Source organism: Desarmillaria tabescens (assembly GCF_030435595.1).
Source record: "Desarmillaria tabescens strain CCBAS 213 chromosome Unknown EV420scaffold_10, whole genome shotgun sequence".
NCBI lineage: Eukaryota > Fungi > Basidiomycota > Agaricomycetes > Agaricales > Physalacriaceae > Desarmillaria > Desarmillaria tabescens.
In genome coordinates, this window is record NW_026848309.1 from 531,721 (window position 1) to 553,358 (window position 21,638).

General features: G+C 48.3%; 6 protein-coding genes and 1 non-coding gene across 7 annotated transcripts; 2 read left to right on the top strand and 5 right to left on the bottom strand.

The window, feature by feature from the left end:
• Positions 1 to 579: 579 nt before the first annotated feature.
• EV420DRAFT_128783 (PGAP1-like protein-domain-containing protein) lies at positions 580 to 4,292 on the bottom strand. The gene is made up of 7 exons (XM_060468336.1): positions 3,772 to 4,292; positions 3,560 to 3,722; positions 2,453 to 3,505; positions 2,254 to 2,397; positions 1,869 to 2,201; positions 1,006 to 1,810; positions 580 to 953 (listed from the first exon to the last, which is right to left on the bottom strand). The coding sequence occupies exons 1-7, from the start codon at positions 4,027 to 4,029 to the stop codon at positions 755 to 757; spliced, it is 2,955 nt and encodes a 984-aa protein (XP_060333522.1). The 5' UTR covers positions 4,030 to 4,292; the 3' UTR covers positions 580 to 754.
• Positions 4,110 to 5,467, bottom strand: EV420DRAFT_1527158 (14-3-3 domain-containing protein; the record flags this gene model as incomplete). The annotated part of the gene is made up of 6 exons (XM_060472451.1): positions 5,415 to 5,467; positions 5,325 to 5,350; positions 5,202 to 5,268; positions 4,839 to 5,145; positions 4,444 to 4,787; positions 4,110 to 4,390 (listed from the first exon to the last, which is right to left on the bottom strand). Coding segments are annotated over exons 3-6 (767 nt in total), but the record flags the coding sequence as incomplete, so codon positions are not given.
• A 1,984-nt stretch (positions 5,468 to 7,451) lies between these two features.
• EV420DRAFT_1619263 (Up-regulated during septation-domain-containing protein) lies at positions 7,452 to 10,396 on the top strand (the record flags this gene model as incomplete). The annotated part of the gene is made up of 4 exons (XM_060475455.1): positions 7,452 to 7,994; positions 8,043 to 9,374; positions 9,425 to 9,978; positions 10,036 to 10,396. The coding sequence occupies 4 exons, from the start codon at positions 7,452 to 7,454 to the stop codon at positions 10,394 to 10,396; spliced, it is 2,790 nt and encodes a 929-aa protein (XP_060333524.1).
• A 905-nt stretch (positions 10,397 to 11,301) lies between these two features.
• On the bottom strand, positions 11,302 to 11,406 carry EV420DRAFT_t105. Its single transcript has one exon. It is a non-coding gene; the product is annotated as a tRNA-Pro (tRNA).
• A 4,525-nt stretch (positions 11,407 to 15,931) lies between these two features.
• On the bottom strand, positions 15,932 to 17,617 carry EV420DRAFT_1619264 (uncharacterized protein; the record flags this gene model as incomplete). The annotated part of the gene is made up of 10 exons (XM_060475456.1): positions 15,932 to 16,163; positions 16,214 to 16,459; positions 16,507 to 16,568; positions 16,620 to 16,676; positions 16,724 to 16,816; positions 16,880 to 16,955; positions 17,003 to 17,111; positions 17,132 to 17,238; positions 17,288 to 17,424; positions 17,480 to 17,617. The coding sequence occupies 10 exons, from the start codon at positions 17,615 to 17,617 to the stop codon at positions 15,932 to 15,934; spliced, it is 1,257 nt and encodes a 418-aa protein (XP_060333525.1).
• A 119-nt stretch (positions 17,618 to 17,736) lies between these two features.
• On the top strand, positions 17,737 to 20,206 carry EV420DRAFT_128976 (FAD-linked oxidase-like protein). Its single transcript, XM_060468337.1, has 12 exons — positions 17,737 to 18,289; positions 18,341 to 18,474; positions 18,529 to 18,589; positions 18,639 to 18,710; positions 18,759 to 18,778; positions 18,831 to 18,888; positions 18,947 to 18,996; positions 19,052 to 19,175; positions 19,240 to 19,353; positions 19,406 to 19,700; positions 19,752 to 19,954; positions 20,005 to 20,206. Exons 1-12 carry the CDS (start codon positions 17,914 to 17,916, stop codon positions 20,157 to 20,159), a joined length of 1,662 nt encoding a protein of 553 aa, XP_060333526.1. The 5' UTR covers positions 17,737 to 17,913; the 3' UTR covers positions 20,160 to 20,206.
• A 47-nt stretch (positions 20,207 to 20,253) lies between these two features.
• Positions 20,254 to 21,335, bottom strand: EV420DRAFT_1266488 (uncharacterized protein; the record flags this gene model as incomplete). Its single annotated transcript, XM_060467333.1, has 4 exons — positions 20,254 to 20,465; positions 20,526 to 20,584; positions 20,641 to 20,930; positions 20,988 to 21,335. Coding segments are annotated over 4 exons (909 nt in total), but the record flags the coding sequence as incomplete, so codon positions are not given.
• Positions 21,336 to 21,638: the final 303 nt, after the last annotated feature.

Below are 21,638 nucleotides of genomic sequence, written 5' to 3' on the forward strand. Positions count from 1 at the left end.
GCTTCACGAATTTCAAACTCAGCTCCTTCAGCGTGGGAAATGCCCCGAAATGGATCAATCCACTCTTGTGTGATCTGCTGAATAGGCGGGTAATGCCGTCACCCCCTTCTTGCAGGACTGGTTTTTATTCTTCACTTACAATAGAATGCAATATTCTCGGTTAAAGACATCGTTGTGTTTGTAACGCATTTTTTGTCTTCTCCTCGTTTTTGTGCGATATATCCACAGGAACATTCCCGAAACAGGGCTGCTATATTTGGCTCCTTGGCGTCTACATTGGACCCAACAAGGCTTCGACTGATGCATTGATGACTCGATATTACTCTTTCCGTCCAACTCACTGGCACCGATACGAATCAATCCCTCACCTGCAGTGTATTGATTTCGTGCGGCAGTCTGGTTCATAAATAGCCCCGCTCGGCTAGTTCGAGCGCACACCGACTCGTATTATGATATTGTTATTTTCCTTGCCCCCTGTTGATCCGATCCCTCCTTCAACAAATTCAACGGTCAGCCGCAGCTGTGACCCACAAACGACTGATATATGTATGTCTCGTCCTTCGCACCTTCACAACAGGTGTAATATGCCCGATCGCTTGCAATGTTCTTGTATCTCACGCAGATTTAAAATTTGTCGAGGCGTGGCATCAGGGCGGAGGTGTATTCTAGCCCGGAACCGATCAATTGAGATCGATCTACCCGGCCACGTGATGAAAGTATTCCAACTCCGCGATCGTTCGCTGAGAAACAGCCTTTATTGCCGTGTAGTACGTCTAGTATTTGCGCCAGAAAAAGATCCATCCCAGTATCTCGTACCGATTCTGAAGACCACCATCAACCCAACGGCAAACTTTGTCGCATCGAATACCAGGTAGGCCTGTTTCGGACCGTATACAAACGCCACCACGGTAACTACCAGAAGCGACCATCGGACAGATACTATCCTTTCGAGACTGACATACGGGACATTAATTACATAACAACGGAGACGAGGAACACTCTCACCGTGTTTTCTCAAATAGAGGACCAGTCGTTCTGGATGCAAAGTCTACAAGAAAGAGGAACGGTGCTACATTCAGAACAAAATGGTCTCCATCAAAAGGTGTTGTGAACCCCGCAGTCGCAAGTGTCCGTATCCAGACCACCAGGACCGGGGCAGCGAGAGGTATAAGCCATGTCATGAGTAGCAGTAGGTGCATATTGTGGTTGTAATTATTCGCGATTTGGAGGGTTGATTGATCGACAGACTCCATAGGAACATTACGCTCTTCGCCGTTTGGATGGGGATGCGATTCCATCAGTGAAATGATCACCGAATTCGACGGTGATTTGAACAAATCACCCCCTTTGCGGGGACTTGAAGCACAAGTAACGGCGTGAACAAACCAACACCCGAGAAAGGCAACTTGCCACGGAATGACAAGGAAGACAAAGAGAAGGATAAGCGACATCGAAATGGCTGTTGCTCTGCTGAAACTGATGACTTCCCGATGAGATCTGACGTCATTCAGTATTAGCGTCCCTGAACGAGTATCTCGACGTCGAGAAGCCCACCTTCCAAGCGAAAGTTTAGAGAGCAACCTGAGCGGCCACAGCAAAGCCAATAGAAACCAGTAGCTGATGACGACAAGGCCGTATGCAATGGCCATAAACAACGGTGCTAGCGACGAGAAACATAGTTCCCCTTTAGTACCCAAAAAATAATTCGCGGGAAGCGGGACGATGGAGAACACAAATGATCCCAACAGCAAGGCGGGAAGTCTTCGTCGGCAAAAGAAATCGAGCGACTGTGATACCATCGGTGTAAGTACTGCATTTACGAATCAACACCCCGAAGTATCTCAGACAACAAACACTGAATCACTCACCCACCCCTTCATCAGAGATCCTCCATAGCTCTAACATGATCAGCGACACAATGCCGATGGCCCAAGAAATGATAGTGGTGAAGTAACGTGATGCCCAACGACCGACCGTGGCTGTCCATGCAATCTCCAATTTTATTACGTCCGCCCTGCAATCATCGCCACCAGAAGACAGTAGATCAAGGTAAACGCCACGGCCCGACGCGGCGGTATCTATGTAAGGTGCCGGACTGTGCGTATGAAGGAGGATGTCGCGTCGAGGCGCCAACCTCAAGGGGAAGTAGTGTGTCTCCGCAGGGTGGGACCTATGAACCAGTAAGGGCGATAGGTGATTTTCTGTGTCCAAAAGGATTACAGTCATATCAAAATATGAAGACCTAGACCGTACCTTTGCATTCAGTGCCTGGGGTAGATATACGTGGCGACACACGATAAACAATGAGCGCATTTGACAATAGGTCATCAAAATGCACAGATATACGCAGAGCCCTGGTATCAGGTAGATGAGTTGACACACCCCCCGCCAGTAGACCTTGTCGAGGAAACAAATTCAATTTCAGACCCACAAAAGAGAGGAAATGCTTTACTTGTGGTTTTGATATCGCTGACCATAACGGTATCGGGGGCCACTTGTGCAATGACCCAACCAAATCCGTCAGCCCGATCGAGTCTAACGCCCACCCATGTTTGATGGTCTTTACGAATAAATGATAAATCTGCCTCAAAGAGGACCACGCCTTCGGATTCATCAGACCCTTCGTGGGGAACAGGAAATGGCATCCCCGGAATAGGATTGGGTAGCAGCTTCAACACTGAAGGCTCAAGCGACTCGCATTCGAAGGCCTCATCCACTGTGGCCTGGCACACCAAAACCGACACGTCCAGCGGACCTGGATACTGCGGAGAGATGGACAACACAGATCCCTGCGACACATATAGCGTCAATTTCGCTGAGGAATCACCGGAAACGGGCAGGAGATACGCCTCTCGACTCCGCGGCCTATCAAGCACGAGCCGTTCATTCTCAGAGAGAATCTTATACGAATCGCGCTCTAACAGCTGACGCGGAGCATCAACTGGTGGAAACCAGCTCCCATCCCGTAACCACCTATCCAAGACAGCCCCACGTCTCTCCACAGACGCGACATCACCAAGCTCCAAGGCAGCTCTAGCTACTCGCCATCGGACCTGGTGGCACCACACCATCTCACGGTGCCCAACCCCGGTCCACATTCCCTCGAGAGCAGATGAGAACACGGTGCGTCTAAAAGGTGCATCCCTCCTCTCCAAAATGCATGACTCCGAGGGTATCATCATGTCCGTCGCACCCCCACATATGGACAATATTGGTGTCGGGTCACTCTGCAGTACGACCCTGTTGCGGTCGTATATTCGATCGATACGCTGGTCAAAGCGCGCCGGAGGAAGGAGATGAGGTGTCGACATGGTTATGATAGCTGAGATTTTGTCTGAAGGCAGAAGAGACGTCGCAATGATGCCCCCCATGGAGTGACCCAGAATTATGATTGACGTTTTTGGGGGGTACATTGACAGAATGTAAGCAATAGCGTTAGCTGTGTACGCAGTCTCAGATTCCATAGTGGGCCCATGGAAGGCAGACAAGTCCTCATTGAATTCAACTGCAAAAAAAAGGAAGAATTAGTCACGCTTTTTGTCCTTGATGACGCACGCACCAGCAAAAAAATCCAGCGGTTTGAGGGATGTGCCTTCAAATTCTGGTGACAACCGATGAGGGGAAGAATAGAACTGTCGAACAGCCGATGAGGATATAGATCTGACTTGACGTGACGACCCAGCATTTCCTGGAATGAACAAAACAGGTTGATTACCATGTACCTGTTGACAAGGTAAACAACAGCCCAACATATTGTAATGACCGTCGCACCGCATTGGATTCCCATCCTACTTCTCGATACAGCCAAAGACTATAACGGTTGGCCAGTGATGTCCACGACGCGTTGAACCCTGTCTGCAGGATGTATGACGGCGACATCCTCGACATACGACATCCTTGTGGGGATAGATTATTCTGAACATCTAACGCTGATAGGTATAAAATAACGACCGAGACTAGAGAAAATAAGCCAAGAAACGTAGCCCTTGCTTGTGACATAGCGAAGCGAAGAGCATGGATGTTGGGCATCTGATGACAAGGATCAATATGATCGTCGAAACCAAAACCAGTGCGGCTACGTCTGACTTGGCGTCAAGTCAACCACACCTTACATATCTTACAGTACTTGTGAATTTCTTCTTTTATCATTTTACCGGACACTAATAACACGACAAAAGGGATTGATCATGAACGGACTACGGATAATATAACATCGCGGCTGGTGAGGGGTGTGTATGCAGATGGCAGAGTGGATGAGGGGATAATGCAGAGAAGCACGACGATGAAACGTCAGAGTCGAAATACGTGAGAACGGAAATAAAAACGGCGAGGAGCATCTATTCATCAGCCGGGGCATCAGCGGGCTCTTCCTTCTCAATGGGGGGCTTATCTGTAGGGTCAACGTAAATTAAAAGAGTCTCCTAGATTGAAACGAAGGCTTACCAGAGTCCTGCATGTCAGACGTCCAGAGCGTGAGGTTGTCGCGGAGGAGTTGCATGATGAGGGTCGAATCTTTGTAGCTCTCTTCTGAGAGTGTGTCGAGCTCGGCGATGGCGTCATCGAATGCCTGCTTGGCGAGATGGCATGCACGGTCGGGGCTGTTGAGGATTTCGTAGTAGAACACAGAGAAGTTGAGGGCAAGACCAAGACGGATAGGATGTGTGGGAGGTAGCTCAGTGACAGCGACATCCGAAGCAGCCTTGTACGCCTCTAGGGACTTGTCAGCACTATCTTTCCGCTTGTCGCCGGTGGCGAATTCAGCCAAGTAACGGTGGTAGTCGCCCATCCTGGAATATCGATGGATAAGAGGACAAGATAGCTTAATCATGAAAACTTACATCTTGTGGTAGAAAACCTTCGACTCGCCGGATGCCGCAGAGGGGATCAGGTGCTTGTCGAGGACATCGAGGATATCCTCGCAGATCTTGGCCAATTCGCTCTCGATCTTCTCCCGGTAGCCCTTAATCATGGATACTTGAGCCTCGTTGCCTTTCGACTCCTCCTTCTGCTCGATTGAAGAGACAATTCTCCACGAAGCACGGCGGGCACCGATAACATTCTTGTAGGCGACGGAGAGTAGATTACGCTCCTCAACGGTAAGTTCCTGGTCTGACGAGGCAACTCGCTTCATGTTCTCGACCATTTCTGAGGGCGACAAGATTAGAGGGGTTGATTGCGAAAACAGGGCGTTCAACACCAACCTTCGTATCGCTCGGCCTGCTCAGCGAGCTTGGCGAGGTAGACAGAGTCTTCACGAGATTCAGGCATCTAGAGACAACGTTGAGCACATGGACGACGCGTACAGAGGCGCGTCAAACACTCACGATAGCTAGAGATGAGGTTGGATGAGCTAGCGAGAGGGAGGAGGTGAGCCTGACACTGCGAGAGGCGACGAGGGGAGAGGCGGGACTTACGGGTGTTTAGAGGCGGTTGGTTGGTGGTGGGGAGATCTAGAGAATCAAAAAAGGGAGATAAAGAATTTAAGGCGAGCCGGCAACCCTCTGCCCAAGTCGCTTATGTAACGCTTACATTAGCAGGGTTGAGGGTTTAGCCACGCGACCTTCCTAAATGGTGCGCATTTACTGGCAGTCGTTATGCGCAACCAGTGTCTCTATCTCGTTAGGGATCACTCATCAACGCAATTTTGTTGTCCGTAGACAATGTAAAGCATTCCTAATGATTTGAGCGATACCGGTTGCAAGGAAGGTAAGCGCCATTTTCTCTTATCTTTGGAGCGGATGCGTCACTCCTAACTTTCAGATTAGCTCCCATTGTAGACGCCTCACTGCGTTTCCTAACCTATCATGTGTACGGAATCTCTTTTAATGTCTTCGCTCATTCGGAATCTCGAACATTTGCTGTGCTGATGAACTAATACCCGCCACACAATTCTGTTGTTCTAAGTTTACTGGTTCAGCGGTTGCTGGATCGTTCTTGCCGGTTCCGACCCTCCCTTGATCCGTCATCTTCCATTTAATAGCCTGACATTTCATGCCTAGGCGAGCCTACTGCGAGTCTCCATTCTCCGCCAAGCTTAAGGGTGGAAAGGATTCTAAAAGGTGGCGCAAGGGTCGTGTGAGCGTGTGGGGGGAGCGAGTTCTCTCTTTGGCTGTACTAATTCTACTTATAGTTTCAATTTCTCTGGTTGCGCTATGTAGATGTAGACTAAGATATGATCCCGCTGTCCCGCCTGATTCCGAAAAACGCACGTGATGTATGCAAAGCCTATTTGGACGCGTTTTCCCTGTCTTTCTCCTTCATTCGCTCTTTATCACTGTCTCGCACGCCAACGCTATCATTTACGCGTATTCCTCAAGGATAATTGTCGATGTCGTCCACTACAACACGCAAACGAAAATCCGACGCGTCTTCTGGTGCCGCCGCCAAAAAGGCGCGGCTCAACCTCACCGCCGATAAAGTTGTTGCTATCCTAGCAGACACAAAAAACTATCCAGTTCCAGAGGATCCCGAGAGTTCTCGCGCCGCTCTTGTAGAGCTTGCTCAATATGCAAGAAGTCTAGAAGAGGAGATCGCTGGAAGCAAGCCAAGGGCACGTACGCCGGAGCAGGTGAACGCCGCAGCGGAGAAGCTTAAGTCTGCCGCGCAAAGTAGCATCAAGAAGCAAATGACCGTGAGTGAAATCTGTGTAGACTATGGTTCGTGATGGAGTTGACGCGTCTTTGTAGTGGAAAACGTCCTGTAAAACAGGGTCTTCAAAATGGATGTACGATGGCGTCTGCAATGACGGGGAGGTCGTCGGTGCCATGCTCGGCTTGGGTGGTCCGCCCACATTCAAGATGAAGAAGATGACAGTGGAAGAGTTCCAGAATGTCATGGGTGATATTGAGGGATCTGCACGGTAAGAATATCTGTTTGCTCCTGGAATTGCCCTGTGCTGACGTTATAGATACAACACATTATATATGAGGGGTAACGTCAACATTCACTGGAAGCCTGATGAAGGTACTTTCAAGTTTAGTGGTAGCTATGGTGTTTGAAGCTTGAAGTGTCGAAGGAACTTCGTCCTATTCCATGATTTCCGTGTCTGACTATACCATATATATCTACTAGTTTCGTAACATAGGTACTCTGTGTATGTCCAGTAACTAGGCTTTGTTCCCGCGTTACTTTTACTTACGATGCCTGATGCCCTGCCTGATACCTCGAGATTCTTGTGCCAATCACTAAGTAATGCGGTCTGGAAAGGTTGTTCAAATTACGAAATCAGGGCGGGCTCTAAAGTTGTACATTACGCTCCCAAAATATCGAAGTCCATATCAACCCTTGGCATTACTGGTTGACGTTGAGCAACTAGCACCTTCAGACCGCGTTCCAGGCCTCATCACAGGTGAAGGGGTCCATGCATCCACGTGGTGTTGTTTGCCAACCGCTTCCACCGTCAGTCAGGCACAACACCGCTGTTCAGTACGGTACTCCTGCTTCCCGTCGGTATGAATGGCGTCAGGCGCTTTCTCGGTGCGGCGACCACCACAGTCCAGGAGCAGCCGCAGCCGCAGCCGCCACCGCCACTTGATACCAATGGCTTACCACCATTAAAATCTGGTCCGACGTGGCCCCCGCAGTCTCCGACGTCAACGAACGGAATTAGCTCACCCTTCGGAAGCCCAAAGATGACGACGGCGGGACTCTTTCTTAGAAAGGACAGGCAGAAACCGCCACCTCCCGTAGCGGACGATGATACTATACTAAAATCGTCGCTTCGTTCGTCAAACGTTTCGACTAGCTCGCTCATTAATTCCAACGGACAGTTATCCGGTTCTCCGGTCGGGCCCTCACCACCGCGAGGCCCTCCCTCTCGAATTGTTACCCGGAAGTCTGTGAAACCGTTGTCAATGGATTCGGAATACAAGCGATCATCTAGTCGGCTCAACAATCGAGACGAGTTGTTGCTCAGTTTGTTGGCCAGTGACGCTGTGGTGGACAGTCGGGATTTTGAGATCCTCAGTTTCGAAGAAGTCGACGAACTGAAGAAGGTGCGTCGTTGTGCTATGCACTATGAGCATATATATAACAACGTGTAGGAACATCAAGTCCTCATGTCTCGACTCGGTGCCACGGAGAAAAAGCTCACTCTAGAAACGAAAATTCGGGATGCTGCAGTATCCTTATCCAAGGTCAATCAATCGAACAAGAAGATGTCCAAGCAGACCGAGGAACAGCTCGAGTCCGCTAATCGCCGCGTCGATATTGCGCAGAAGGAATTATGGCGGGTTTCGGAGCGAGTGAATGAGATAACTAGGCGCCTACTCGAGCACCGTGCAGGAGTTCTCAGCTATTCTGTCCGTAGTATGGAGAAAAAGATGGCTCCTTCCTCTGTAAACGGTCACAGCACTCCTCGAAATCACCGCGATTCTGGCTACGAGACCCCGAACAGAAGCGTCTCGCTCAGTCCAACAACGACATCCATTGCAGACTCTTCTTTCACCAAGTTTGATGGTGCTCACTTTTTCGCAGGTCATGCAGATGCTATCGTACCGACACGCCAACGTTCTCCGGATTCTGCGACCCGAGAAATCTTTTCCTTAGAGGAGAAGCTCAAGGCCGCGACTGATTCACTGAAGGCCGCAGGACAAAAGCAGGCAGACATGGCGAAAGAGCTGTCTCATCTGAAATTTGAGAAGGAGCAGGTCGAGATGATGATGGACATAGAATTGCAGAACGCTCAGGACACCATTGCCGCTTTAGAGCAGGAGATGCCCAAGATCGAATCTCTGGAAAATGAGTTTCAGGATCTATTGGAGGAGAAGAGGGATTGGGAGCGCGAGCGGGAAGAACAAGACTTGCGGATAGCTGCTCTGCAGGACGAATTGAAGGCACTTGAGTCGTCCAATGCTCAGGCTGCAGGAAATGAGTCGGCATTGGCACAAGCACGAGAGGCGTCGCAACAGTTGTTGGAGGACAAGGACGCCGAGTTGCGGCAATTACAGGCAGAATGGGAGCATGATCGATTGGCTTGGGATCAGGAGCGCGCGCGTTTAGAGGACGAGAAGTTGGAGGATCTGACAAGACTACAAGACGAGATGGACAGAGTACGGGAAGAAGATGTCTCTCTATTACAAAAGGCGACCGACAGCCTTGAGGAAGGGCAAGCTCTGATCCAAGCGCTCGTTCACAAACATTCTGTGCCGTTGTTCTCTCGCGAGTTGTCTTTGAGGGCTCTCCTGTCTTCGGTGGATCTTTACCTTGAAAGAGTCGGGTCTAAACCAGATTTAGAAATGGAGTTGGAGGAAACGAGGAAGAAGCTTGATGATGAGGTGTCGAAGCGCGAAGCTCTTCTTCAAGATCTCGAGGAGGCCCGGCGCGAACGAGAAGATGCCAAGAAGGAGGCTCGAATAATTGCTCAGAAAATGAAGGTATATAATCCTTGTTCATCCGAGTCGTTGGGTTTTTGACACCTTTTTAGGAGCAATTAGAGTCAAATAATGGTCCAATTCGCTCCCCGATAACCCCAACAGCCACTTTCCCGACTGAACTTACAGGCGATGCAGCCAAGATTGTTGCCATCCTCCAACCTCTCTGGACTATGCTTCCCTCCCCCGAAGCCCGCGCTGCTAAATTCAATATCCAACGACAGTTCCGGACTGGATCACCGACAGCATCAGCCCCTTCCAGTCCTAGTAGTCTAGGTCACAACAACTCCGCTAAATCTCTTTCAGATCTGGATGTGCGATCCCTCAAGGCCCTCTATGATATACGTTCAGGCGCCAATTCATCACCTAACCCAGGTTCGTTCACAGTGGAGGCGTTTGCTGCCCGGGTACAAGCGCTGGTGTCGGACGATAGGTCGCTCATTGAACGCCTGCTTCGATTCGCTCAGGCGCATGATCTGTTGAAAAAGAACGCCGACCGTGCTCAGAAGCTGGCGCAGGAGGGCAGTATCGCTTTGGAGACCTATCAAAAGCAGGTGCGGATGTTGGAGGACAGGAATATGAGCATGGCATCCAGATACGCTGGGCTGTGAGTGTTCCCGGAATGTATCATACCTGTCTCGTCATAACTCATCATTATCAACAGGGAGGATGAAATGCACCGATTACAAGACAGTGTGGATATGATCACGTCACAGAAGCTGGAGATTGAAATGCAGGCGGCTGAGCAGGCTGAAACATGCCGGCAACTTACCGAGGCCAACAACACGTTGAGCGCGCGAGCGTTGACCTTGGCGGAAGAAGCTGCATCTGCTCCAGAAGCCATCAGGAAACAGCTAGAGGCGCAACTTGCCGAGTCCCGTGTAGCATTGAAGGCCGCACAGGAAGAACTTGATACCATGATTTCGTCGGAGCAGAATCAAAAGGCTGCATTGTTGGATGAGCTGAACACAATGCAAACGGAGAATGGTCAACTAAGAGCGCAGCTTCGGGCGGTGAAGAAATGATATTTCTAGTCCTGTTTCGGATTCAATTTGGATACCCCTCACATTGTTACTGACTTTTCGCTCTTGCAAACTCTAATATTATTTCTAGGACGTATGTATATGTATGACGATATATCGTGTAGAAGGTAACGCTGCGACACCAGGGATCTTTGAACCAACGAATTCAACTTTTTGTTTGAATTCTATAAAGGCCGACGTACGCTCTGACGTCCGTTCGACTCCTCGCTGAGCTCTGAAATCGTATATAGGTACAAGTATCTTAGAATCAACCCAAGTAGGCGCTGGGCCAATAATCAGGTGCTAGACGCATAAAACTCGGCCGGTGTTCAAATGTTCACGTTCAGTTCCCGAGCTCCAAAGTTTTGACAGCATTTACTTATGGCAGTAAGCGAGTCTTAGACATACGCTCACTGATAAGAGGGTGAAGCATAACAGAAACTCTCTTAGGGTAGACTTTTCTCCTGCAGGACGACCAGCCTTCTTCTGTCTTAATAGCACTGGAGATATTAGGTTCATCGATGAGGTGAGTTCAAAACCTTTGGAAGAAACCCAGTATGTTCGATGAGCTCGAGGTCGCCCTTGGCAAGTTCCACAAGTTGTACGGTTGAGTCCTCCGTCCTTCGTAGTATGTCACTATAGCTCGATACTTGCATATATTTATCACGCTAAAAATCATATCGATGGGTGGACAAAACCGTTCATTACAATTTTTGCCATTAAACTAAGTGTAGGCAGCGGTAACTCTCCGGCAACTCAACGTCCTAATTAATAACGATCAATCACCAGCAAACAAGTGATCGGATCGGTGGTCGATCATCGCGACTCCAGTGCATTTTCTGCCGACAAAACGTCTCTTCTGCCTGGAATCCAGCATTCTGAATAAAATATATCAAGCAGGAACAAAAGGGCTCAACCGGGAATTGAACCCGGGACCTCGCACACGTGATTGATTACATAATCAATGGATTTATCATCCCGAAGCGCGAATCATACTACTAGACCATTGAGCCATTGCAAATTTGTGGCCATTAGTTTCCTATATCGGGAGTATCACGTGAGAGCTAAACCGGGTAAGAGTTGTTCGACCTTAAGTCTAGTGTAAGGTGTTTGTTTATTCAAGATAAACCATGGCCCATCCTGTTCGAACAAGATAACTCTCCACTAATCCCTTTAACATCATCACATTCCACAGACTTCAACGCAACACCTGGCGAGCCTACCCTTATTGAAGACGAGAAAGGACGAGAACTGGATGGCGTATGGTTTTGGTCGAAGGCAAGGATGCTTGGAGAAGAAATGAAGCTCTAGGGATAGAGGATGACGGCCTCGACAGCAGCCCACCCCACAGTCTGTACCTACCCGGTTCGAACGACGGAATGAACCTCCGCTGACCGTTGTTACTTTCAATTTCAGTCTTCCGATGACCGTCGGCGACATGGAGGACTCTGGCTTTCCCCCAGACAGCATACCTGATACATGTGCCCCTCCTTTGCAGGTGAGTTGCTGTGATGTTTGCGATTCAATGCTTGTCAGTATTCTCATCTCCGGATGGGAGCCTTCACCTATGTTCAATGATGATCGCGTCTTTCTTCGTTCAATATATACCGCAGCCATCTTCGGCATCTTGGCGAAGTTTAAGACCTTTTAGCGCTTTGACTTCTCGATAGACTTGCTTCAAGTGCCTTGCACGCTGTCACCAGCCCCCAAACATTCACCCAAGACACCCAGGATAGGAACTGTGTACAGGTCGGATGATCAAGGCTCAAAATACGTCCCATTATGGCCGGTAGACAGCGCCGAGCGACCAGTGTTATCCTCAGGGGAAGTGCGAACTCCGTGGCAGAAGGTTATACGTCGTAGACGACGCCTAGGACAGCTAGGTGACGACCATCAAAATGAAGACAATTTGACCAACCATTGGGAGCACCACACCTCACGCGCTTGAGGACAGTTGTGAGGACCTGGTACACTTCAAATAAGTTGTTGAAATATTTACCCCCTTATGAACCGTTGAAATATCTCACCGGTTATAAAGGAGCGGAAAATCGTTGCTGTCGGAAGAAAGTTTCGCCTGTTTCAACAGTAGTAGTGAGGAGAGGGCGACGTGGCGACACACCACTCAGCTATGTGAGGTCACATCGGCTCCATGCGATGGGGATCGATGCCCGAATTTTTCCCCAGTTCGTGTATTTGAACAGCTCTCCCCCGACTTCTACACTGACGACGGAAAAGCCCACGGCGACGACCAGTAGCGGTTACGTCGAGGCTACTGTTGTGTCTGATTTCAAGTCTCCACCCGTTTGTCGGCGACATGCAAGGCGACGATCATCCTCCCATCCTTTCCTCTTGAACCAACATCCAGCCTATCAATCCTGGATTCTGGCGCAGAAGATAATTTTTGATGTGCATCACTGGCGTAAGCAAGCGGTGGGTTAGTATTTATGGAGAATCCACAAGAATCAGTTCATGATTCTCGTTACCTTCAGCGAGGCTATAGGAAACAGAAGGCGGCCTCAATGTATCTCTCTTTCAGCATTTCCACAGGCGTACATGCCTAATAAGCCTTTTCTTTCCTTTTAGCCAAACTCGTCATTCGACGTGTACGAAATCCATCAGTGAATCTATGTCACGCGCAATAAGATTCATGCTTGATCAATATGGTTTTTCAATAATGCGGTGGACGACGTCTGTGGTTCTGGTGGGATGCCTGCACGAATTGGTGCCTAGCTAGTAGGACGGACTACTACGTTTGCGTGGCAAACGCGAACCTTGTCCCCTTCTAATTGTGTAGCCCAGGTGAAACTATCAAACTTTTGTCTACAACGGACGTTCTCAAAGTGAGCGCTTGGTTTACTTCTTGTGAACGAGTAGCACAAATGAGTAGGTTTCAATTTATCAGCTAAGGATTTGTACTAATGTGAGTAGCCGAGGTGACTTTGCCTGTTACCAATTGGTTCTGGTTTGGTGCCTGGCTAGTAGAACGGACCACTACGCTTGCGTGGCAAACGCGAACCCTGTCCCCTTCTAATTGTGTAGCCCAGGTGAAACTATCAAACTTTGTAAACGAGTAGCACTAATGAGTAGGCTTCCATTTATCAGCTAAGGATTTGTACTTATGTGAGTAGCCGAGGTGACGTTGCCTGTTGCCAATTGGTTTTCAGTCTGCGGCGTCACTCTTATAAAGGAAACCGGTATAGTCACCGTTCGCTCTGGCTTTCTGGTCAAGCACCATCAAAAACCAAGTTTATATGTCGCGGTACACCGCAGTTGTATTATACTACTCAAAGGTCGACAAAAACGTTTACTCATAAATCCTGTGTGCTGCTATCTCATGCTTTGTTACTGCTACACTGGGGGCAAAAAGCGTTAATGTTAGGAGCTGAAACCTTAACGTCAATGAATCGTAGTCGTCGGACAACAGCAAAACCGTACAGTATTGTTGCGGATATTGATGGCTAGTGACGAGTCAGTCTGTGAGCAACTTACAGACGGAAAAAGAAGAACTGACTACTGCCAACAAGTCTGGCTGCATGTAGGAGGCTTGCAAGTCTTTGGATGCGCCGTGCTGAATTTACATTGAACCAGGTCGCATTTAATCTAGTCATCATTTTAGTACACATTCTTCATACTATGATGATTATCTTACCTCTTCGTCAGGCTTGACGATCGTACAAGAGTGAGCCTCGTACAAGCCATATCAGGAACGTAGAAGCTCCTACCAAGGTTACGCCGTGGCCACAGCTACAAACCAGTCAGCACCCCAGAGTAGCGAGTTAGATGAAATAGTGCTGACCGCGTGTAGATGTTCCTGACCCTAAAATAAGCGAGAAGTGTAAGTATTCGCCCGCCGACCAAGGTCGACGAAACTCACTGTCGATAAAGGCACATGTTTGGAGAGACGAAGGAAGGTACCACTCCAACTCCAAGGCGCCCTCTGCTTTATAGGATGCAGGATCCGGTCAACCCGTCCCCTTGGAATCATTTGAAGAAGAAGCGTCACTTGCCCAGGAAGTGTATCCTAAGTTTTGGCCAAGAATTGTGTGGCCCTGGGATCACATTTCGCAATACCAGGAGAACATCGAATTCGGTTCGATCTCCACGTAAACCCGTCAGGTTGTCTATCACTGGTTCCCAGTCACTAGGCAGGATATCGTGGAATCGAACCGTGGCTAATGCCATTCCGTACCAAGTAATTCACTACAAGCGCACCGTCACTGATAAACGCATAGATGTACCGGCGTCACATCGCAGTAAAATAAGGAAGAGACCGATTCATTTCAGATGGAAGTGCGATAGTCTGTCCAGATGGACGGGAGAAGACAATCCGGAATCGACCGAAGTATCGGACATGAATGTTAAAGAAAGCACCGGCAACCCAATGACGAGATGCGATCACCTCATTTAATGCACTTTGCATGCTCTATCCAATCAATTACAAGAATCTGTAGAAATTCTTGAAAGTCACGCCCATGCAACAATTCAAGCGAGCCGAGGAAGCCCGAAGACAGGCCTCTTCAGATGGACATCCGTACATTTCTGGGACAATTCGTGAGAAGGCCGGCCATTCTGAAAAACGGTCAGAGAAGACATATGATAGATCATTTGTTCCTTATCGGATTCAATCTAACCTTGTACTGCAGACGCCTGAACTTTAGGCGTCACATCCACCCAGATCTGGATTGTTCAGGTCAGAGGCTTACTTTGACCGTGACTAAATGTACCTTACACAGGCTCTTCGATTAGGCCTCTACTTTCCACTCAAGAAACAGGACAACGATCAGAAGCCTCTGGAGTTTTGATCAAAGTCCGTACAGATGACTGGGACGGTCTACTGAACGCTCCGATGTCGTAGGGTTGACAACGTGAGGATACGACTGAGAGACCATTAGTAGTATCGCACAAGCATGTGGATAACGAACTTGCTCGGTTCCAATCTATGGCTTGTACACACTAATGCAGCTGGAATGACCATCTGGAAAAGTACAGCCTGAGCTTGATGTTGAGCCGTTGATTGGTGGAACCAAACGGCATTTGCTGCGTGAATTGCCATGCTTTTGTTCAGATCCTAAGAGATGTATACAAAACCCTTACCTCGGCAATATGAAAGAACGCCTTCTGCGTCTTCCAGAAGTGTGCTCAGAGTCCACTTCATATATCCACGAAAAAGTTCCACCAATCATCAAGCGTTATAGCCAACGAAGAAAAACAAAGATGTTTTTGGCACGGATCTCCTTTGATGCCAAGTTCCACGTATATTTTGATGCAACGTGTTGGAAAACTTTCTCATAAGCGCTATAAATGAGCTTGCGGCCATCGGACGGTGGTCCGTACAGGTCCCAGTGGAGGCACCCGCCAAACCATTGTTTCCTTGCTTACCCTACTGAAACGTCTCGGTGCTTAGAATACTCCTTGAAGTCAGCCTCCTGAAATGGAAGACAGTTGAATATTGCGAGTCATGCAATACGCCAAGTATTAACATGTCGTGTTCCTGGAACAGATATTCATTAAAGATGAGGATGTACGCAAGGATGACACCTATATCGAGCCATAAGGATTGGATCGTTCCACCAGCTTCGGAAACGCGTTGGTATTGGAGAGTACGACCATTCGCTTTTCGTGGCTTATGTACCCTCTCATGAAGCCCTTGTAGATCATGTTTGCAACTAGGCATTCTGCCTCGTCTTCGTCGACGTCGATACCTGAGATCTTGAGCGAGGAGTGGAACATGGATATAGGGATCCGTGATCCTTTTTGAGAAGCAACCCATCTGCAAAATCATAAATCGAAACAGCTTCCGAAGACGATGACCCAGCTTACACTCTTCTAAATAAGCCCCGCAAACATAGTTCTCTGGCCTTTTCGAGTGTTATCCACAAGTTCAGATCCAAAAGTGTCTTTTCTTGATGGTCGAGTGCCCTATCGTAGCTTGATATATCACCGGTACGGATAGCAGTTATAAACGGGTGATAGAGTTCCTTGAGTGTAGGAAACCGATCCATTAATTCCTGTGACGGAAGGTAACCTTTCAAGATACGCAGCGGGAGGAGATAAGTTAAGATGCGCCTGTAAACAGTAAGTTGGGAGACGAGACAACAAGAAGGGGTTCGCACTCTTGGTTACTCTGGGCCCCAGTGTGGCATTGGTAGAAAGCAAGGGTCAGTTCTTCCTCGGACTACAGAATGATGTTTGAGAAGCTGCTAGACACTTCAATACGAACGCGTACCTTTGCATAGTCTTCGTTCAAAAAACTCAGCATTCCAATGTAATATCGATAGGTGACCTTGCGAGACATTAACCACGAAGGTAGAATGACGAAAAGAGTCGTACTTGATGCGACCGGGGATACATATGCAGTGGAGGAATGTCAGAGTTTGCTTCGAGAGCCCGCAAGATACTTTTGGACAAGGATATTCGTTTAACCTATAATCAAAGCCACTGACGATCGTGGAGGGGAGAACCTTTAAGGCAAACGAAGTGACTTGCCCGAAAGTAACACTTAAGTATGAGGCCAACAACATAATACACGCCCCATTTGCGGGATTCGTTGAGTGGTGACGTCCTAATAGATCAGGCTCTGATGTTGAAAGAGCAGCGAAAGTCGCACACCTGTCAGTCATACAGTTTCCAAAGGCCTTCACAATGATTCTCGCAGCCTCTTCCATCGATTCGCTCTTCAGGTTGTTATATTTTGCAAAAGAGTCGGCCTGAAGATAGACTATGAATGATGCCAGGCACGGAAAAAGGCGCGTACATCAAATGCCAGATCGCGTAGGTCCCGCAATATAGAGAACAGAGCCGGTAGTGTCCAACCTCGATTTTCGGTGAAGAAACGAAAGAATAGGCTGAGCTACAGTGAGCGTCGCACAGCGAAGAAGAGAGACCTATGCTCACGAGACAAGTTGTGCATGCTCCTTGAATGCTTCCATCGGTCTACGTCTGGCTACATGCGAGCAGGCCATCACATATTGGATGGCAATATCATCCCATGGGCTCTGTATGCTTCCTTGATAATGACTGAATGCTGCACGCTGATGATATATCGCGTGAATTGTACGTTGAGGTCCTGATACGAGTCCGACGTACTGTAGGATTCCTGAACTGCTTGACGAGGTCTTTTCCGTGTGGGCTTGTTGGCCGAAGGAGGTAAGCAAGATTGAGTCCATTCTCAGCAACGAGGGCGTCGTTTAGCTGTGTCAAAAAAGTGGGGAAATCGACTGGCATGCTGGTACAAAAGTAACTTTGGCTTGACCACGTGGTGCACGCGTCTTTCACTTGTTTGTTTTCTTGCTGCCACTTTCGTTCACTGCAATGCTATGATCAGTTCTGGCGGTAAATATTATCCGACATGGTCCTTATATATCTGACTGCCACAGTGCGTATCTGCTGGCGTTGCGGCAGCCGGGCCGTGCTCTGGCAACTCTTGTTGATCGCGTGAACGGATATTGCCCCGTGCCACGATTGCGGGTTTCCTAGCATTGTATCTTTTACTTCGACCCCAGCATTCAAGAGAGGCAGCCATGCTTGTTCGTCCCTCTATTAAGCCTTTCTTTTCGGCGAGACCTTCAGCGATTTCGTTCTCCACACATTGGGCTTCAAGTTCACGACGTCGGTTTACTACGGCGAACGGCGCTCTGCCTCGGGAAACTCCTCCCATATTCCGCTCTGCATATAGTCTCCTTGCAGTTTCTCTAGCTAGTGGAGCCTTGGGCTATTTTGTGTCGAGCTGGAATAAGACTGACGACATTCCGACCACTCCCAAGTACGGCTCCCCCAAAGACTATGAACAAGCCATCTCAGAGCTTCAGCGTACCTTTGCTAGTCGTGACGGCGTCGTCTCGACAGATCCACAAGACTTACACATACACGGACACTCAGAATATGATTACCACCCTGGTGTGTTTAATCTTTACCCAAGATATGCCATTTCTGACTTTTCCACGTTAGACTTGCTTCACAGCGTCGTTGTCTATCCTGACTCAACAGACGATGTCGTCAAAATTGTTAAAATTGCGACGAAATACCGCATGCCTATTACACCTTACTCGGGTGCTACAAACTTAGAGGGGCATACCCGTGGTGTATTTATCATGCTGTCAACCCCCCTACGGCTATTTCTGATGGGTGTTATGTAGCATTCCTCTGGTGGGATATGCCTTGACCTTTCTGGCATGAAGAGGATCATAGAAATACACGGTAATTCCAGAAATGCCGTGGTTTGAGCTTGAATAATGGCTTTCACTAGAGGCTGACTCTGATATGGTTTGCCAACCTGGCATTGGCTGGGTCGAAATCAACGACGCTTTACAAGACAAGGGTAAGTCATTTACAAAGCGAAACTAAAAATAGACTGAGAGCTCTTCAGGAATTCCTCTCTTTTTCCCGGTAACTGAACTTTTATTCTACTCGTTTGTTCAAATCTAAAGATGGAATATAGATCGATCCCGCTCCCGGTGCAACAATTGGAGGAATGCTTAGCACAGGATGTTCCGGGAGTAGGTGTCTGCTTCCTTTTCGTGAAACTGTTACTCATTGTTTTCTTCTACATTACAGCGAACGCTGTTCGATATGGTACGAGCAAGGGAGAATGGTTTCTAAACGCCGTAAGTTGACAAGTTGAACAATCATCACAAACTAGACTATACTGAGCAGAAATAGACCGTAGTGTTACCTTCCGGAGAGGTCATCAAGACGAGAAGACGATCTAGAAAATCTTCCGCTGGGTTTGATACTACAAAGTTATTCATTGGCGCTGAAGGGACGTTAGGCATCGTCACCGAAGGTTGTTCTGAGCGCTGGGCGTCTTCCATTTTCTGATCTAAAGAATGCTGCTTTTTCTATTCCAGTCACAATCCGACTGGCGCCCGTCTTGCCAACAAGTGTCGCAGTAGTTCAGTTTCCTGACGTAAGAAAAGCAACAGAGGCCGTCAGAGAAATTATAAACCAAGGGGTTGGAATACGTAAGATTTCACGTCAGTCCGCTGCAGAAAAATGTCTAATTGCCGCATGTAGAATGCATAGAACTGGTGGATTCAGAGTTCATGCGGGCGACAAATATCTATGGCCAATCCAAACGCAAATGGCCAGAAAAGGATGGCCTTTTCATTAAGCTGCAAGGGCACACGCAACAGTCCATCATGGACAGCGCTCAGGTGGTCAAGAAGGTCGCGGAAAAGCATGGTGGGATTGGTTTCGAGCTTGCAAAGAACGGCAAGGAGGCGGCAGACCTTTGGGCTGATAGGAAAAATGCACACTTTTCCGGTCTGGCCCTGATTCCGGGGGCCAAAGGGTGGGCGACGGACGTGTGGTAAGCCCCTTGTGACGACCTTTAGTCCCTTTAACCAACGTCTTTTGATAGTGTCCCCGTGTCGAAGTTACCAGACCTCGTATACCAGACTAAGGAAGATCTTAAGAACCTCGGGCTTGTTACCACTATAGTTGGACATGTTGGAGACGGGAATTTTCATGCTCTGATCCTCTTCAATAATGAGGAAGAGCAAGTCAAGACAAAGCAGGCGGTCAGCCGAATGGTAAGGAGAGCTATTGCACTCGATGGCACATGTGAGTTGCTCAAGTCGCTATCCTCTATACATCTGACCTGACGGTTGAAGGTACCGGAGAGCACGGCGTTGGCATTGGCAAGAAAGACTACCTCATAGAAGAGCTCGGAGAAGGGACAGTAGAACTAATGAAGACTATTAAACGTTCTATCGACCCTCTTGGGCTTTTCAACCCTGGCAAGGCACGTCTTTCGGATTTCCGTTAATTCGAACGATCTCAATGTTCTGAAAATGATACAGTTGTACCCTGAAACACCCTCGAAAGACAAAGGAGACAACAACTAAATGTATCCGCTTAGCTCATGCTACATTGTTAACCCATGTGCGAAATGCCCCACTTAAATATAGATTATCCAAGACGCTTCCTAGAGTGGTGTTGGTGACCCCATCCTTGAGAACGATCCAATGCTGGTTTGTCACACTCGTGTCATTGACCCAAGCATTCGATCCGTCAGAGGCATTCACACTATTGTAGCCATATGAGTTGCCGTATTCAAAGAAGTTGTCCAGACCTGTTTTGTGATCATCAGTCCCTCAATTTGTGGCGCCGTCATGAGGACGATGCTCCTGACCTTGAATGGCATAAAGTAGTGTGATAGGATCCCATGAATAGAAGGGGATATTGTAGCCGCTGTGGAGAATCATCAGCCTACGTAGCGTGGTTTAAGAAAAGACAAGTCCACGGACATATACCACTTGTAGGCTGCAGCAACGGGATCCGTAGAAGGTGCCTGAACAGATAACGGTGCTGCAGATGTAATATTTCCTCCGAGATAGCTGCCCGAAAACGTCATCTTTCCCGGCCATGTACTAATGACGTGAGCCGTCAAGGCTGGAGAGCCACCACCGAAATTATATTCCCATCCGCTGGGATACGCGCCGCCCATAATGACTAACTCATTCACCTTGGAAGCTACAAGCTCAGGTCCGTCGAGGCGAGGATACCTATCAGCGGTCGAATTAAGTAGACCGGATAACTTTGAGTCTTTATCAACTTGAAGCACGATAATACAGGAGATGAAAAACTATCTCACATTGTCAAAAAATCCTATACTCGCGATAATGACGCTTCTGTCATCTTGTTCAGATAACACCTTTCGGTACAAGTCAACGGGATCCCACGCGTCATCTGCATCAGTCAAGGACGCGTTCCAGTGATGCTGGACTTTGCTTGCGTAGTCTCCGTATTGATAGTAGTGTGTGTCGGTGAATATGCTGTCATTGAAAGGTCTGATAGCACCGATAGGCACATCAGCGTGGGAATAGTAGGTTAGGATCGTGGAGGCAGTGAGTATTGAATACGACGAAGGATAATTGACTTGAACAGCTAAGAGTTTGGTGCAAGGCAGAGTGGAAGCGAGTGGAAGGGCAGCTGCATCACTAGAAATATCTCAGCGGTAGTCAAGCAAGTCCATTCGTACTTACTCTACTCCATTGAAAAGATCGCTATCCACAATCAGTTTGGTCGTTTGCTCGCATTCTCGGATTATAGAATATGCCAGCCGGACCAATGCAACCATTACACAAAAGAACAGCATACTAGGACTCATGTGAGCTCACGCTATGGGTTCTTGTCTGCTAAATAATTTCCACTTCAGCGACGGTCGCTTCGTTATCTTGCCTTGTACTAGCCACGGCCGTGGTGGTGGTTATGCGATTACACGCTTTCCACACGCGGGTCATTA